We start from the raw sequence: 18,517 nt of genomic DNA on the forward strand, positions 1-18,517 counted from the left end.
AGATTCGTATCAACTCCCCCGCAGTTAAAATCCACCTTGTCCTCAAGGTGGGAACCACGAAGCAAAAAGGAGAGTTGAAAGCAGAAGCTTCGGCGAGGCCACTCCTCCTGGATCAAACACACTCCGAACAGATGAACGTCTCCCTTCTTCACTTCTATAAAAAATCAACAAAGGAGACCCAACTTTGTCGGAAAAATTCCTTGCCAAATCGAAAAGCTTGTCCACGCCACCCAGAATGCCCAAGCATGGCATGTCATTACTCGGAGGGATCAACCTTGCATCTTTGTCGAGCGATGTTGATCGATGATTCATACTTGGAACATCACCGACATTCAAATCCACATAGACACACAATTATGGGCAATTCGGTGTAAGCACCATCTCCTTTCTTGCCCCAACAATTTCCAACAACATTTTTGGATGACACTTGAACAACATTGAGTGATGCAATTATCTTCTCCACTTCACCAATAGAACCATCCCCCTCTTTATCTTCTAGCAATGTCTCCTCCTTTTCACCAATCTTCTCATCATATACCCCAACGAGCACTTGCTGTGACTCATTGTCGTTCTTGACAATCCCTTTGTTCTTGACGAACTCTCCAGGGGACTCATTGTTTGGAACATCAAGAGGAGCGCCATCATTGTGAACATTGGTAATGTCATTGGGAACATCATCACCGAATACTATCGTGGGAGTATTATCAGTTTTCTCTTTGGCTAAATTCTCATCTTGAATGTTCTCCTCAAACTCCTCCCCATCATCCGCATAACAGAGAATGCGTTGTTTACACACATGTCCCATCACCCATTTCTCGGGACAGTGCTAGCAGAGACCCAACCTGGACCGTTCTGACTTCTCCGCCTGGGAGACCCGTATTAGCGGCAGACGTGGCTGCTCCGGAGTTTGACTGGTCACACGTGCGGGCTGATTGTACAGGTCCCGCGTTGGCTTTTCGGTGGAGTAGCGGGGCTGGTGGGAGGCGGGCTGGACTCGCGCTCTCACCTCCTCCCGAGGGCGAGGTCGGTCCCAGCACATCTCCGAGCGTCGTGGCCGGTCAACGGTCGGGTAGCCGCGGTCCTGCTTTTGCGCCGGTGGGTCCCAGCACGTTGGGCGGTGCCGCTGCGTTGCGGTTGTCGGGTAGCGATCAAACCCTAATTGGGCCTGATGCTCTCCGCGATCAGATAGGTGGCGACCCCTCTCGACGTAGCCGCCGCGGTGTCGGGGCCAAGCGTCTTGCGCGCGATCGCGGTACCTGATGGGCTGGTATCTCGGCTGTGGACGACGATCAGGTGGATCCAAGTGGTGTGAGACGTAGGGTGATTCTGGATCAGGCCACGACGGCGGGCGGAGTAATTCCACCCGGATGCTCGGAGGGTCCCAACTGGTTACACGACGAGGTTGGGCCGGATGGTAGGGATGGAATGGCTGTGTGGCCTGAGGGAAGTCGTATTGACGACGGCGATAGCCGGCGTAGTCGTATGACATGTTGACGGACTGAGGCGTGGCTGTGGTGGATGATGATCGTCTGACTTCGACGCGGCATGCGGGAATCCTTCCCGTCGGGCGTTGCAGAAGTAGTGTTGTCCTGCGGCTAGAGCTCGGCGGACAAGCGGGATTCGACAACCAAAGCAGTTGCTGTGCGCGGAATGTTTTCCGTCGGGCAGCGGTGTAGCTTCGGTTCGAGATGGTGGGATGGTCAGCTTTCAATGAGAGCACCAGTTGTTAAGGACCGTCCTCCTTAACGTCGATTTCCACACAAAATCAAGAAACGGGATGTCGTCGTTATCGAGCGCCCAACGTTGGATCGTGACTTGGACGGCAAAAAGGGGCGGTTGAGCGCGAGATTAGCCTCGTCGGCAACCTTTGGAGATGTTTCTTGTTTGCTACTCAATTGAGCCAAAAGAATGATAATTTCATATATTGATTGAATTAATAAAAATGAAAACAGTCTATTTTATTTATAAAGTTACTGACTTAATGAACAAGAAAACAAAAATATAGAAAAAGATATGCTAAATCCCGATAATATCTAAACTAAATAATAATAATAGAGGTTCGTAACTACTTTCAAATTTGTGTTGACCATTCTAACATTATAGCCAAATCTCTGTAATCAGAAATTTCTGCCGACATAACTAATATTTTAAGGAAATTTGGGTTTCAAAGTCCTTAAATGGCAGCCACCGTTAACATTTAATAACAACATCAAACTGTCACACAATATCAGATCTCAAGAAATTACAGTCATGTGACTGTTTTAATGTTTTTTTTTAATCTTTAAATGATATAGTACTGCAGAGAATTTTATATTGCAAGAAAGCAAAATTGAAAATTACAACTTTCTCAATAAAAAAATTTGCCTAAAATAAAAAATACTACTCACTCGCCCCGTATCTGATTCATAGTAGTATTTTTTGGGGGATATCTCAAGATAATAAATTATTTTTTTGGCATTCTCTATTTTATTTTTCACTCTTATTTTTTTTTCGCATGACTAATTAAAATTTTATTTTTTTAAATTTTTGTGTAAAAAAGAAATGTCTAAGGAAATAGTAGTATCAAAACCTAATTAACTTCCGACGAAGGAGGCTATTATTGCCCAGCTCTTTCTACCTCGAAAATGTGAATATTTAATGTATTTTATATACGCATCAACATAAACAATCCAATTCAACTTTTCCAAAATTGCCTAGGAAAATTAAAGAATCGAGTGTATTTTTTTGGGATGTTTAAGGACATAAGAGATGATGAGTCCTATTCTTCAGATGCTTCCTAGTCTCACGCTTCACAAAAGAAGCAAACAAATTTCTTCAAGACAGAGAAAAGAAATGAGAAGAAAAAAACAAAAGCCCATTCATATCCCCTATCACACACCAAATCAACAAAGACTCTCTTTTTATCTCCACACAAAAACCCCTTCACCTCTCTCCCAACTCCATCTCCATGCAAGTGCAAGTGCAAGTGCAACCCTCTCTCTCCTTCTCTCACTAATCACCCTCTCTCAAAATGCCAACAAAATTACACATCCTCCTCCTCTTCCTCCTATTCTTGATTCCCACATCACTCCTTGCAATCTCTTCCCTACATATGCTAAGATCAAACACCCTTCCTCCTTTCCCTACCACACCACATCACACAACCAAATGCAACAACAAAATCCTCAAGGTCTTCATGTACAATCTCCCCCCTGTCTTCCACTTCGGCCTATTGGGATGGAAAGGCGTGGGCGCCTGGCCCGACCTCCGCCACCACATTCCCGAGTACCCCGGGGGCCTCAATCTTCAGCACAGCATCGAATACTGGCTCACTCTCGACATCTTGAGCTCCCACTTCTCCAACAATCTCACCGGCCGATCCGCTCTCCGAGTCCTCGATTCGCGTGAGGCCGACGTCGTTTTCATCCCCTTCTTCGCCTCCATTAGCTACAACCGTTTCGGAAAGAGCCACCACAAGCGGGGCAAGAAGAGCGCGGACAATATGTTGCAGGAGAAGTTGGTCCAGTTTTTGGTAGCTCAGGAGGAGTGGAAGAGGTCTGGTGGGAGAGATCATATCATCGTTGCTCATCATCCAAATAGCTTGTTGTATGCAAGGATGAAGCTGTGGCCTGCCCTCTTCGTCCTCGCAGATCTCGGGAGGTATCCCTCCACCGTTGCTAATCTTAACAAAGACGTTATCGCGCCTTATAACCACTTGATTCAGCCCTTCGCCCACGACCACTCTGGCTTCCACGCCCGCCCCACGCTGCTCTATTTTCAAGGAGCTGTCTATAGGAAAGATGTGAGCCTTCTTCGTCTTCATCATCAACAATTGGATATTTGTATTGATGATGGATTTTGGTTTTGCAGGGTGGCACCATTAGGCAAGAGCTGTTTTACATGTTGAGAGATGAAAAAGATGTGCATTTCACTTTTGGAAGTATTAAAGGAGATGGGATTAACCAGGCTTCAATAGGGATGCACGCCTCCAAATTCTGCCTCAACATTGCCGGCGACACACCCTCGTCCAACCGCCTCTTCGACGCCATCGCCAGCCACTGCGTACCTGTGATCATAAGCGACGACATTGAGCTGCCATTTGAGGACATTCTTGATTACTCCGAGTTCTGCGTGTTTGTCTCCACCGCAGACGCTTTGAAAGATGGATTTCTAATCGATTTTATTAGAAGCATCGGCGAACAGGAGTGGACTAGGATGTGGACTGCACTTAAACACGTGGAGCATCACTTCCGGTTTCAGTATCCGTCACGGGAGAAGGATGCAGTTCAGATGATATGGCAGGCAATCTCAAGAAAGATTCCAGCAAGCAAGAGGAGGATTAACCGGGCAACCCGGCTTTCTCGAATGCCTGTTGCCGGAGAGAGGATGGCCATTGCAAGCTCTCTGCCGAGGAATTTTTGGTGACACCTTAGCAAAACAGGGCAGCTATATAGTAGGTGCCTGAGTTTACTAACTAAGATGATGACACAAATATTCATAGTGTTCAAACCATTCATTTCAATCTCAGTTTGGTCTGTTCAAATTTGAAGTTTAGAGGAATTCAAGAGGAGACAGAGAAATGAAACATGATCACATTGGACATGCTGTTATGAGTCTTATGACATGAATGCCAGTCAAAGTACAACTGCAGAGCTGATAACGATCGGATAAAAATCCTCTCTTCTTCATTACGGAAGTTCAGCCAAAAGTACTCTTCCCATCTGGATACGCACAACTTCAGCCGAATGTCTCGATGAGGAAACCCTTGTAGATGCTCATGAACTTGGCTACAAATGCTGCAATTTTAATTAAAGTAAAGTTAGTGTGTGAGATTACTAAAGATTGGAAGGTTTGTGTCGTAACAACTGTATCGATTGTTCAACAAAACTCAGCAAATCATGTGACGTACCTTCAAGGTGAAATATTGCTTTCTGTCCAAGACGCAACCTATGTTCCTGAGGAGAGCAAGTTAATGCTTTAGTTATTTCTCTGGAAACTTAGTTGCGAATAAACTTAACAGTTCAAATCCGACTCTAAATTGCTCTAAAAGTCACTCGTCAGACATGCTGATTTTATGTTTCGAGTTACAAGGCAGGGGAGGGGAAAGTAATAGGGCAAGCAAAGGTTACATAATAAGCTGCCCAATGAGAGATCTCATGCTTGAGCTCAGAGTCCAATTTCTTCAGCAGTTCATAAAGCAATCTCTGCAATGAAAAGAAAATGTTAGCTCACTCGAATAAGTGAATGGGTTGGAAAAGCACAAACAAATGACAACCTTTAAAATGATTTCTGGAGGGATACAATTAACAAGTAACTCATATAGCTTTCCACGGACCTCAAACAACCTACAAGAAGAAATGCATTAGCCAGCAGCGCAAACAAATAAAAGTAATATTGTGATAAGTTCTATTCAAGCAGCATTCAGAGATACAACGGTATAAAAATGTTAACGTAACAACATTCACAGGGTACTAGATACAAATAGCTAAGATATACGTCAGTTCTCAGCGATGATTATCTCAGCATTGCAACCCTACATGAAAATGTCACGTGCGGTTATATATTTGCAAAACTACCTGTAAGGGAAATGTAAACTAATTTTTTTAGCAATACTCTGATAAAACTAATTATTGTAAAACCTTTTAGGACTCTGCTCCTTAAATATGCTTGATGCTATTTCAGAAACATATTCCTCCCAATCCATAGGTGGTATAGCTTGGTTGGATGTAAAAGGATACCTAATTGAAAGTCATGGCATTAGCACACAGTCAGGTAATCATAATGGAAAGAGTTAATATTTATAAATGCAAAACAGAACTCACTGTTGGACACGACAAGTCTCAAATAACAGTATTGCCCTCCTCAGGCTTCGATTAGATTGATGTGTTATCCGGTCAGCAAATCCAGGTGGAAGTTGCAATGATTCCTTCTTGCCAATAAATTCCAACACCTTCATGATCTGACATGGAAAACAAGTACATCAACAGAGCATACGAACATGCTAGAAAACTACATTATGTTAAAATGCTATCTTTGTTACAGTCAACTATGGCTGCTACATACTTCGAACACCTATTTTATTTTTGTCTAACAAATTTCCATGATAAGCGAGAGAAAAATACAATAAAAAGAATTGAAAAATACCTCTCCTTCCGTCGGTGCATTTATACGCATGTTCAGACAACGAGAGCGGATGGCTTCAGAGACCTTGGAAGAGCTATTACAGCAGAGAATTAGGCGGCAAGATGCACTATATTTCTCCATCGTTCTTCGCAGAGAGTGTTGGGCTTCCCTTGAGAGTTTGTCAACCTCATTCAACACTAGAACTGATAAATGCAATTCTATGTTATTGGTAAAGACAAACTAGACTTATAAGAACTGATTGAAATCCATAAATTGTTTCTAATAGTTCATCCAAGAAAGCTGAAATAAAAGGGGAACAAGTACTGCAGTCTGCAGACTCGACCAAGAATCCGTCATGCTGTATTTATTCCTTTAAACCATTTCAAGAAGTAATTGTTACTACTCAATGATATAAGTCACAAAATAAACAGATAAAAAAGCATCCACAACGCATCACGAGCAAATCCTATAACAGCATTGATACAGGCAAGAAAGGGCAGAATTACCTTTGAAACCCTTCCTTCCCTTGACGTCAATTGGTCGGTTCTTTGCCATTTCCTTAATAATCTCTTGAACCACATACCGGTCCTGAAATCCTGCATCGCTGGGATTCAGTTCAACATGGTGTGTGCTTGATACTGTTGTAAGCTCTACATCAATTGCTCTCGACCCAGCCTGCAAACACAATAAAATTTTCGTTCAATCTATAACTTGTCGAAAAATCAACCAATACAATCTAGGGCAGAGCAGAAAGCATCTCTGGCATATATATGCGAGAAATTTGGGTGAGCTATACTCACATCAACTCTCCAAGCTTTGTTTTCCACTTTAACCTGCACAACATCAAATGAGTCCAATTATATCATTCACCAAATAGAATAAATAAAACTTAAAAAATTAAAATTTCTCACATATTACGCAGTTGTTCACGCTAAATCCTCATTGCTAGTTCTATATATGGCCAATTTGAACATCTCTAGCATACAAATCACACAACTAAAAGTAACAAGTCCAACGACAGCCAGAATTTTAAAAAAACAAGAAAAATTTCACCTTGTCAGCTCCGGGGCCAAAGATTTGTCTGAGAAGGGCCATGATAAGGGTTTTTTTACCCGACCCGGATGGCCCATAGAATAGGAGATGAGGACAATCCTGCTCAGTCACCTGTAATCCACAAAGCATAAGAATTTATGGAGGAAAGGCAAAAAAATTTCGAAGCTTTGGCCCGTAAAAACCATTAAACATTACCAGTTTCTTCAGATTTTGGGCAATATCTTCGTGGACCAGAACCTTGTCTAGGGTTTTGGGACGATATTTATCCACCCACAACATTTCTTCTTCGAATTGAATAAGCACTTGCTTCTCCTCTTTAAAGATCTACACACGCACACAATCAGAGAAGAGTGATTGTGGAAAAGCTACTATGCGGGGTGGGGCATAGTCGTGGAGAGGAGGGGAAGCTTGGAAGTGGCGGGAAACGATAGGTTACGATCGGAGGCCTTTCGATTAGAGTTGTTAGTGTAAGTAGCGACTTTCAGTGACACTTTCTCATGACTTTGCTTACAAATTAGAATGGGCTTTTTTCTTTAAAAGAAAAGGTAATGGACTTTCTTGTTAATTCGCAAAAAAGTAATGGGCTTTCTTGTTATCCACGCACGGCGATTCTTTGTTTGAATTGACTACAGTTGTGTTCCTTCTCTTCGATTCACTTTCATTTAGGACGTGTTCACTCTCACCTAATTGTTAACGGCAAGAAACAAATATGTGAAAGAATTAGGTGGTGGGCTCCACCATTACAGAATTTAGTATGTATGTTTAGTAAACATGAAATGGAGAGTTGTTTAAAAAACATGCGCCTCTTCAAATATGTGATATGACCAAATAACCCCTTACATATTTGTTAGAATCAGAGAAATCAAATTTGGTGGGGTTAAAGTAGTCAATAAACAACCTATTCTGGAGTAGTCAGAAATAAATACCACCCTTTTTGGATGATTTAAACCTGGGTCGATTACTGTGAATAGTGCGAGCCATGTTGCATATCGAGGGCCCGCCAGTGTAAAAACATGTACACTGAACATCAAGAAATACTCAAATTTAGGCTCTTATCAGACATTATCGGCTATACTGAACGAGTCCTAATATAGAATAGATAGATTACTGGTTAATTTCGTATATAATAAATCTTTCTTCTCAAAGTTGCTATTGAATTACGAAAATCCTCATTGAAAGCTTAAATTAATATGTATAACTAACGTCGCATGGCCATATACCCAAAGATTAAGAGACAAATAGTAATTAAAATCATTATGTTTGCACACAACTAACTACCTTGCTTTCCAGAAAGTAAAGAATCATTGATGTCTTCAGATTCAGATATGCTTTTTGTGTATTGTGATAAATCTCTAAAATGTGTGTTGCTTAGGAGCTTTTTTCTGGCATCAAAACAGAGCTTCTTGACTACCTTGTTGAATTTTGGTAGTATCATTGCATCATTCCAATCCATACATGCAGCATTAACAGAAAATCAAGAACAACGCTGCACGACACGAGAAGTTAAAAGCGTATTGTCTGAATAAATAGCCTAACATGTAATAATCAACACGCTGGACCAGTCAACATTTTGCTGACAAAATAGCAGTTTAGCTCGAGCAGAATGGTGCCGAGAAATCAAAGGCATCCCTTGTCCATAACTATATTATGCAGAGCACCGTCCCCTTTTCATGCATTTGAGGCATGTTACTTACATTCAGCAGGAGAGGCATGCTACTTACATTCGACAGGTGGTTGTTTTCGCGCCCCAACTCCTGATTTTGAGAAAAAAACAAGCTGAAATTACATCTGGTAGCGATGTACCATCCAGAAAACTAGCTCAGTCACTGTTCACACACAGAAAACTAGGTTTACAAAAACTATGGTGGTGTTTGGTTTCCAAGATAAAATAATACGAAGATATAATCTTGGATTAAGTTGTGAGATTATTTTAGTCATAAGGGGTTAGCTACGACTAATTATCTCATGATTATCCATCTAGGATTGAGTTGTGGGATTGAATCTCATGAACCAAACACACTACATATTTAATCCCGGGATACAATCTTGCGAACCGAACACCCCCTATGATTATATCATACAATTGAAAGATGATCAATCCCAGAATGCATGGTGATGGTGCATACCTTACTTTTCTCAAGTGACAACATCCATCTTCCAGTCTCATGTAAAATAAGGTCTTGGCGTTCTTTTATCCAACTTTCGCTTCTCCATTTACAACTGGACTTTCGCTCGTTTTGGGGGTACTGACAGATATGGTACTGGTTCTCTTGGACCTGCTTTTATTAGTGTCAGTTGCATCCTTTCCTGTGCTTATAGACTTCTTCACAAACTTATCCTGCGTAGGTGTTTTAGCCTCTACTGTCAGATTTTTGTCGCTGACAACGGCTTTCACATCAGGACTACTATCCTCAGGAAGGTCGACATCGTCAAGTTTAATATCAAAATTAGGAGCTGATGAAGTCTTCTTCAGCTTACCCTTGTCTGGGCTAGGTTCTGGAAGTAGAGCGCGGCGGCTCAGCCGAAGTTGTCCTTTCTCATTGATCTCTATAAGCTTGACATCAACACGATCTCCAGCTTTAAAAGCATCTTCTGCCTTAGCAAGCCAACTCGCACTCAGCTCGCTGATATGACACAGTCCCTCTCGGCCAGGTGCAATTTCGACAAAAACTCCATATGGAGCAATTGTTTTGATTTCACAGTTCCTGTAAATGTCACCAATTTTCGGAACCATTGTCAGGTTGCTAATAATGGCTTTAGACTTTTCCAGGCTTGACAAATCCTTAGCTGTTATTTTAACAACGCCATTATCTTGCGTCTCAATAGACTCGACCCCGGTTTCTTCAATGATGCTCTTCACTTTTTTCCCTCCAGAACCTATGATCATGTTAATTTTATCTGGATTCACCTTCATAACGTGAATAATCGGAGCATATCTTGAGAGTTTCTTTGAAGGAGGAGGAGAGCATTTTGACATCTCAACAAGGATATGCTTTCGGCCTTCCTTTGCTTGCAGGAGAGCTTGCCGCATGATTGATAAAGTAATTCCTATAACCTTTATATCCATCTGAAATGCAGTTACACCATCATCATTTCCAGCAACCTTGAAATCCATATCTCCGGACGCATCTTCACCCCCTGTTATATCAGAAAGGATTAACGGAGAGCCATCTCCTCCGAAATCCTCAGTGTTCAAGACCATCCCCATGGCTATTCCAGCAATGGAACTCCTGACTGGAACACCAGCATCTTGTAATGCCAAGCAACCCCCACATACTGAGGCCATGCTCGATGAACCATTGCTTTCTGTGATGGTGCTTTCAACGCGTATGGTATAAGGAAATTCATCTTCAGAAGGCAATATTGGCTCCAGAGCTCTCTCAGCAAGCATTCCATGGCCAATTTCTCTTCTAGATGGAGCTCCTGCACGGCCTGCTTCTCCAACACATGAGGGAGGAAAGGAGTACTACACAAACAACCAACAATGGCAAACATCAATTTAAAATGACTGTAGGAGCAAATGAGTGAAGGAGCAAATCAGCATACTCCTGACAACATTTATATCAAAGGAGGAGTGCCTGGGGAAAAACTTCAACTGAATAACAATCAAAATCTTAATACACCATAATATTTCTATCCAGCAAGATTTACTAGCTAGAAATATTACTATGCATTATGAATCTACGATCTTGATTCGTAAGTGATGAATGTTCATATTTGCAGTATGGAAAAGTTATCAGTTAGGGAATTTTCCAGTGACCAGCACTGGAAACAAGGTCTGAATATAAACTAGTCAGCTTCAACACTATGCATGATTACCCAGAACTAGTAACAAGCAATCATTTGCCTAGATCATTAGAAAATAAATATACTTCTAGATGGCTGAGAGGAATATAGCCCTTGTGGAAATCCTAGTTAATATAGATTTGATAGGAGCAGGATTGCATGAGAGAAGATGTTCCAATGTTAGCATAATGAGATAAATTAATGACTGTTAGCATTAGGAGATAGGAGCGGGATTGCATGAGAGAAGATGTTCAAATGATAGCGTAATGAGATAAATTAACGACTGTTAGCATTAGGAGAAACTAACGTGCTTTTTTATCTACACTAAAACTAACATTTTCAACCAGATATACATGAACATTTTGGAGAAACTCACCTGGAGGTAGAATCTCTTGAACTCCTCTTCATCAACAAGGTTGTCTATTCTCTGTGCCATTTGCTTATCACCAAGGGTAGCCACAGCTAATGACTGCAGAGCAATAAATGAAAAAATCAATAGAGCTACAGGTTTGTTTAGTGGAGCCTCAGCCAACTCAAGTAATATTTGAAACATCACATTCACTGTTATTCTACATCAAAATCTGTATATATTCAAATCTGTTATTCTATATTAAAACTTGTATATTAGGTTACTGCTGTCTTCTATGTTTGTTCTTCTATAAGGTTTTCCTGCACCAGGTTGTCGTGTAAATAGTTGAATAGTTTAAAAAATGAAGAAGGCAGGTGAAAATCGAGAACAATATACATTGCAAGAACCATGGTGGCGTGATTTGTTTCAGATATTATAGGAAGCCTATGATGAAGATACTACATGTGATAATGAGGCAGTTATTAATTACAACAGCAAGCTGGAAACTATTCTCATATAAATCTATACTGCATCAATTACATGCACCTGAGAAGAATACTAGAGAGTGATAATATTGTACATAAGATCTCCGCAAGGGAAAATAAATATGAAAATCCCCAAAAGATGCCATAAAAGTCAAGTAAATACAATGAGGGTCATGTACAAACAGCCTATTTAAAAATAATGTGAACTATGCAGAAGGGAAAATGATTTAGTCTCTCTACCAAATAAAAGGTCCAGACCTGGGTTTCGCCTCGCGTAAAAAGAGCACTTCCATGTGCCCGGGGAAGTAATCCACAGCGTGAATTAATCGATCGCAACTCCTCAGGAGTTCTGCCGTCACTCCTTTTTCCACCCTGATAAATCAAGTATGATAATTGATAAGACAGAGGAGCTATTTAGTAAAATATCAGCAAGACATACTCCAACAGAATGGGCAGTGGATCTCAGATTGCAAGGACTTTCTATATGTCAGAAACAGTTAGGGGCTGAAGTTGCACAATTAGCTAGAATGCTTTCGTGATTAAACATGTCCTCTCTACAGATCCATTTCCTCTAATTATATGTTTCTGCTTATTATTAAAGAAAAGGAAAAGAAAAAAAATGCTACAATCACCTTGTGTAGCAAAATAATACTGTACCGTATGTTATCCCTACTCAAATTTAATGCAAATTTTAGTATTAGCCTTACAACAAACCAGATAAAAACAAGAAACTGTACAAGGAAACATACCTCCACAATACGTCTTCGTAAGAATTTTGATGAAACTTCTTTGTAAACCAGCTTCACATCTACCTCCGAGTATAGCTATAAGAAGATCATGCACCAAAAAATTGATTCGATTAAATACCAATAGATTCAACAAGATCTTATCAGACAGTAATTGTAAATCTGAGCATAAAATTCAAGTTCCACTAGTCAGTCATAAAAACTGTACTTTTTTACTATAAAAATATGAACCTACTGAAAAATTATCATGCAAGCTCCAGTTTAATGATAAAAAAAACTTAGCATATCTGCATATATACGCCAAGAGTACAGATAGAATATTACCAAACAATGAGTTTTGAGTGTTATTTCAAATGTTGCTGATGGGTACCACTAAAAATATTACTTTAACTCAAGATCTAACCATCTCTAGCTAATTTATCCCAATAAAATAACAATAACTGGATATGTAGTTAGAACTTAGAAGTAGCATACATCTACGATGTGTAACTAGATCCCCAAAGCATTTCACCAGTTCGGTATTCTTTATCACACATACACACAAAATGAAGGAGAAAGAGGCCTATCTACAGGCAGGCATTGCCATAAACCTCATGTACAGCCATGCCATCCAATGAAGAAAGTGAGTTGCATCACAACTTCAGATGATCACATCTTCAAATCTACTAAGGAAATTACAATCAAATTTCTCCAAGGATCAAGACTTACCATAGGGGCGGGCTTCTTCGGGACAGGCTTGATACGCACATCCCCTTCATCAACTTCACCATCAACTACAACCTCCTCGTCCTCATCCTCAACCTCTACCAAGTCAGGCAACACCACTTCAGAAGGAAGGGAAGCTTCAGTTTTACTAACAAAACCCTCTTCCGTAAGTATGTTCAGGACTTTTTCCTCCAAAGATGATAATGCCTTTCTTCTTGGAATTTTCTCCTTTATTTGTAGTGCTTCAACTAATTCATCACCTGCAATTTCCTGAACATTATGAAACATCACTGTCATGAACTTCGAGGATGCTTATATCACATTTTTAAGACAATAAACAGCATAAGTGACTACATATTCTCATCCAGAACATTTGCAAAGAACGTCAAAATTATGCAAATAAAATTTCCCAGAGATTGTCAAATTTTCTATGTTTTGTTGACAATGTACTCGTAAACTTCAAAATAAGTATTTGTTCATATAGTTAGCATTATACTTGGACAAAAATCCAAAACTAGCTTACCATGGATAGGTTCTACCAAACCAATGTCCTAAGATTTCATCTAATGAAGCATTATTGCTCCAAACTTTTGAATTACCAATTGAACATTTCATGGCTAAATTTCTTGGTATGTCTCAGAAGCTCTCTGCTAATTAGAGGAGTGATTTTGACACAAGTCACCTGGGTTTTTTCATTAAAATAATGAACCAAACAAAACTCACGTATGTATATGCCGAGATTAACAGAACAAAGAACCTCATCTTGCATAAAACCAAAAAGGAGAAAACATTTTCCACTCTAGGAACATGTTTCCACATCTACCACAGTGATAAAAGATATGAACAAGAAAGCATACAAAGAACGCTCTTGGACAAGCGACAAAATAAAAGGCAATTGATAACATACCTCAACATGCTTATATAGCTCTGGAGGGGGCAATTTGACTGCATCCACCATTTTTGGTTTTCCACACTTCTTCACCAAGGATTCCACCTCCATGCATATAGCTCGGACAGCACTCTGCCATAGTAAATAATAAATACATTTTCACATACATAGATCTTTCGCTGGTTTAACTGCCAATGGTGTCATGTTGGACAAATAATTGAAGCTTGCAATAATTGTGACATGGCAAACGATTTCTTTGTTCAATCAAAATTTCGATTAGAAAAGTAACAATGAGATGAATAAACCATCCAGAAACATCTTTGTGAAACCAAAGATATTTTTGTTGAAAAGGAATTGAAATATTAACCACAATCACTCAAGAGTGAAGACTAATCGTCATCACACACGCACCTGGAGATTTACAAGATTTGGATCCCAAGTAAGAGGGAGTATATTGATGCCACAAATTATTAATGTGAGGCTGTAGGTTGTTTAACAAAAATTTATTAATTATGAATGTATAAAAACTAATTAATGAATTTTTGTTATACAACCTCCAGCCTCAAAACAAAATCATATCCTTAGAGGAAACCAACTCAAAGATATGACTTGAGAGACATGTAAGCACCTGTCCAACTTCAACAGCTTCCAATAACTTCTCTTCAGGAAGGAAATCGCAGTATCCCTATGATGATCCGTTCATTCAGAGAAATAATATGATCAGAAAAGTTGCAAGCAAAGCTGATGACAAGATGTTAAATTCACTCCTACAATCATCAAGAACAGAACAACTGTATCGTTACAAATAGTTTACATAAATTATTTAACAGTAAGACCAAGAACTCAAGAATGTTCCAAAGAAATTTAGAATCATATGTACAGGCTTACAGAAAATCATTATGTATCAATGAATTCAGAGATGTAGACAGTAATTGGTAACACCTCAATCATCAATATCGCACTCTCTGTCCCTGCCAGCAACAAATCCAGTTTAGAGTCCTCCATCTCCTTGGTAGTTGGATTCACAACAAACTTATCACCAATAAGCCCAACCCGGACACCAGCAACAACTCCAGAACTTGGCACTTCTGAGAGAGCTCTATTGTATCCAATGACAAACATAAGCATATATGTAACTTAGTTAGATTTTAAATGTTAACCTTAGTAAGCCACTAAAAGGGAACCAAAAATATAAACATACACTGCAATCCCAGCTGCTGTCACCGCCAAAGAATCTGGAGGATGTAAACCATCATAACTCAGGACCTGCCTCATGGGATAATAGAAGATCAGAACACAAGCTATGAACTCATGTTGCCTGAGTGAAGCAAGTTAACTCAGATGGACAGAAAACTCAAACAAAGCATAAATTTGATCTCGAAAAATTGCATGATTCATATTGGCACAAAAGGAAGAACCGACTGAAGATAAATTATTTCAGACCAAAGTAACAGTCTGAGTCCAGTAAACAAATTTCTAAAATTCTCAATTAACAAATGAGGAATGTAAGTAAGTCTATCACCAACAACTTTACAGAATATCCAAAACCATTCCTTATGCTCTGATATTTATATTTAAAATTGATTAAACTGAAGCAAATGTTATGGCTTTGAAAGGGCTTAATTGCAAAATATCACCAACAATTTTACCAAACTCCCAAACCCAATCCTTATGTTTAATAGTATTAATTAAATTATTAAAGTAAAGCACAAGTTATGGAGTAGGATGAATATTTATAGAAATGTTTCGAAAGTTGTGTCTAAATTGCAAATTCACTATAAGGTAGTCTATACAAAATATTCAAGAAATATAATAAAGTCAAAAGCATTTGAAAATCACTAAACCGTCCAGATGAAATAATCAAGGACACATTGTACATTAAAAAATTCGTATGAAGGCCATACCCATGATAGTATCTGTGTTTCATGATAAAATCCCTTTGGCATGGTGGGCCGTAGAGGTCTATCTATTAATCTACAAATGAGAACCTGAAAAAAGATATAGCCAACAACATTAGTAGGTCAACAAAATACAGAAATTGTGAGACATAGCATCCAAAGTTCTAAAACATTCTCGACAATCATCAAAGCAAAAGTTCCACAACATCAAATTGCCATGAGAATACCTCATGATCCTTTGTCCTCCCTTCTCGCTTGAAGAACCCACCACTGCTCAATGGCAGAACAACAAAAAAATAAGTTTCCACATCAAGCTAGGAGTTAATAAGAAGGAAACCGCTGAACCTCAAAAAATTACCTAGTACGACCCGCTGCTGAAAATCGTTCTTGATAATGTACAGAAAGAGGAAAGAAATCAGTAGGCTCATTGGGATCGTCATTGAAACAAACAGTTGTGTAGACAACCTACAATAATTCATCAAACCATATTATTCATAAACACAAAGACCAATTTAAACCTTATCATCACTAGTACTACATTTAAGTTATAGTCATAAAATAGGGACATTAAAAGACACGGATAAACACAAGGGGCGATTTTTTTCATAAACAATTCCGTCGGTTGTTCATGGAAACTAAGAAAATTAACTTTTAACAAAGTCTATTACTTACAGTTTCCCCATCTGTAACAGTAATGGCAGCACTAGCCTGTCTCCCAATGTGACCTGTCTCAACAAGTATCTGTGAAATTCACAAGGTCACGAAATTCAGAGGAAATAATTGACAAAACCTATCTCCCGCGAAATTCAAACTAACCAATTTCGAAGAAACAAACACATAGGTAACAAATTCAAACACTTACATGACGATCACCGACGGGAATTTTAATTGAGAAAGGAGCAAAAGACTGGTGAGGAGCATCCACGCTCTGAATGTCGGGCTGTGCTGCTAAACAAGCTCCAATAGTAAACCTTTTGAACAAGCTACCGCTGCCGCTGCTGCTAATTTTGTTTTTTCTAGTTCTCGGAGGAGTCCGGTGAACATCATTTGACGGCTGAATGGATGAAATGTGAATTCTGTTCGTCGGAGGAAAGCAATTAACCGACGAGAAAATTGAACTTACTTTGAATTTCTTGGAATTCGAAGCTCTGAGTTTGGAAAGAGGGGCGTGGAAGCTATAATTAGGGTTGGCTGCCAACATTGCTTCTCCTTCACCTTCACCTTCACCTTCACCTTCACCTTCACTGTGAGTGCGTGTGTGAAGTGTGCATATTATTTGCAGGCTTATCCACTTTGTCTTTGCGAGTAATGAAAAATAAAGAAATTAAAGTTTTAGTTAAAATTCATTTATAAATTTTAGGGCACTAAGTCAGTTTTGTCGAATAGAGTCATTGTGCCAGCCCAATATTCTACTGGGCTTGGACCCATGAGAAAGTAGGGCCAATGGGCCCGGCCGACATGGATCTCAAATAGAGTAATTTTAAAGATGGCAAGTGTCATTTCAGTAATTTGACATAACTTATTAATAAAAAATAATAATGTTATACTCACAAACTTTGCCTCTTATGATAAAAGTGGTGAATCGGTCAGTTCGGTTATACTAACTTATAACTTAAATCAAAATGGCAAGTTAATCGAAAAAAAAATTATTCTAATATTAGGACCGAAATTGAACCATGTTTGATACCCTACTAACAACCAATCGATTGGTTAGTCGATTAATTGAAACATAATCAAAATAAAAAAATAATTTAATATTCTCTATTTGATCCTTATGTACAAATTGCTTTCTATTCTTATTCAAGGAAAAACATTTATTATCAGTTTCAGTTTAATGGTTGTTTAATTCAATTTCCCATTGCTTATGTAGTAAATGTATTCATTCTAGTGTCGTGATGATAGATTGTGGAGCCAATATAGAGTAATTTTATTAGTTAAAATTATTTTGAGTTGTATTTATCTTTTTGGAGAAAATTTATAAGTGCTAATAAGGTCTCAAATTTCATCCGCTTTCTCCATACTTTTTTCTTCCATCTATTCCTTTAGATCTGGCTTTTGTATGGGTCAGATCATACCAATTTCAATTGGTTGATTGGTTGGCATATAAGAGTAAGTCTTGGTTAAGGATAGTTTTGGATCTAAACATAATGATTTACGTCATTTTGTATTAAGAGCCATATGTTCTTGCTCTTGGAATTGTGATTGACTCAACTTTCTTTACTTTTTGTTCTTACCCTACTTTTATTATGTGATTATATTTAGTTATTATAATTGGAGTAAACTAAAATTTTAACTACTTGATCTTGTATATTTAGTTATTATAATTGGATTAAGCTAAAATTTTAACTATTTGATCTTGTATATTTAGTTATTATAATTGGATTAAGCTAAAATTTTAACTATTTGATCTTGTATATGTTATTTATATCTTTTTAAAACTGGGGTAGAACCTTGGTGGTTTGATTGATCTATTATTTGATTGAAATTTGTTGTTGTTTTTTTAT

At 38.9% G+C, this 18,517-nt stretch overlaps 3 protein-coding genes across 7 annotated transcripts; 1 reads left to right on the forward strand and 2 right to left on the reverse strand.

Annotated features, from left to right (window-relative positions):
* The first annotated feature begins 2,778 nt into the window (after positions 1 to 2,778).
* Positions 2,779 to 4,464, forward strand: LOC121799449 (probable arabinosyltransferase ARAD1). The gene is made up of 2 exons (XM_042198818.1): positions 2,779 to 3,781; positions 3,850 to 4,464. The coding sequence occupies exons 1-2, from the start codon at positions 3,011 to 3,013 to the stop codon at positions 4,402 to 4,404; spliced, it is 1,326 nt and encodes a 441-aa protein (XP_042054752.1). The 5' UTR covers positions 2,779 to 3,010; the 3' UTR covers positions 4,405 to 4,464.
* Positions 4,465 to 4,477: 13 nt separating this feature from the next.
* Positions 4,478 to 7,636, reverse strand: LOC121799450 (replication factor C subunit 3-like). Its single transcript, XM_042198819.1, has 11 exons — positions 7,351 to 7,636; positions 7,156 to 7,266; positions 6,903 to 6,935; positions 6,609 to 6,777; positions 6,124 to 6,305; positions 5,802 to 5,938; positions 5,619 to 5,717; positions 5,255 to 5,324; positions 5,109 to 5,183; positions 4,889 to 4,934; positions 4,478 to 4,775 (listed from the first exon to the last, which is right to left on the reverse strand). Exons 1-11 carry the CDS (start codon positions 7,432 to 7,434, stop codon positions 4,717 to 4,719), a joined length of 1,065 nt encoding a protein of 354 aa, XP_042054753.1. The 5' UTR covers positions 7,435 to 7,636; the 3' UTR covers positions 4,478 to 4,716.
* Positions 7,637 to 8,312: 676 nt separating this feature from the next.
* LOC121799451 (probable polyribonucleotide nucleotidyltransferase 1, chloroplastic) lies at positions 8,313 to 17,322 on the reverse strand. Of its 5 annotated transcripts, XM_042198825.1 has the most exons (16): positions 17,137 to 17,322; positions 16,876 to 17,067; positions 16,686 to 16,754; positions 16,372 to 16,478; positions 16,241 to 16,283; positions 16,020 to 16,103; positions 15,317 to 15,381; positions 15,058 to 15,214; positions 14,744 to 14,800; positions 14,134 to 14,247; positions 13,230 to 13,496; positions 12,525 to 12,599; positions 12,034 to 12,147; positions 11,318 to 11,410; positions 9,282 to 10,621; positions 8,313 to 8,909 (listed from the first exon to the last, which is right to left on the reverse strand). In XM_042198825.1, exons 1-15 carry the CDS (start codon positions 17,212 to 17,214, stop codon positions 9,347 to 9,349), a joined length of 2,790 nt encoding a protein of 929 aa, XP_042054759.1. In that variant the 5' UTR covers positions 17,215 to 17,322; the 3' UTR covers positions 8,313 to 8,909; positions 9,282 to 9,346. The 5 variants fall into 5 exon arrangements, with proteins under 5 accessions (XP_042054759.1, XP_042054758.1, XP_042054757.1 ...); XM_042198824.1 differs by having other exon boundaries at positions 9,287 to 10,621; positions 16,876 to 17,322; XM_042198823.1 differs by having other exon boundaries at positions 8,313 to 8,981; positions 9,287 to 10,621; positions 16,876 to 17,322.
* Positions 17,323 to 18,517: the final 1,195 nt, after the last annotated feature.

This window comes from Salvia splendens, chromosome 4 (genome assembly GCF_004379255.2).
Source record: "Salvia splendens isolate huo1 chromosome 4, SspV2, whole genome shotgun sequence".
Lineage (NCBI taxonomy): Eukaryota > Viridiplantae > Streptophyta > Magnoliopsida > Lamiales > Lamiaceae > Salvia > Salvia splendens.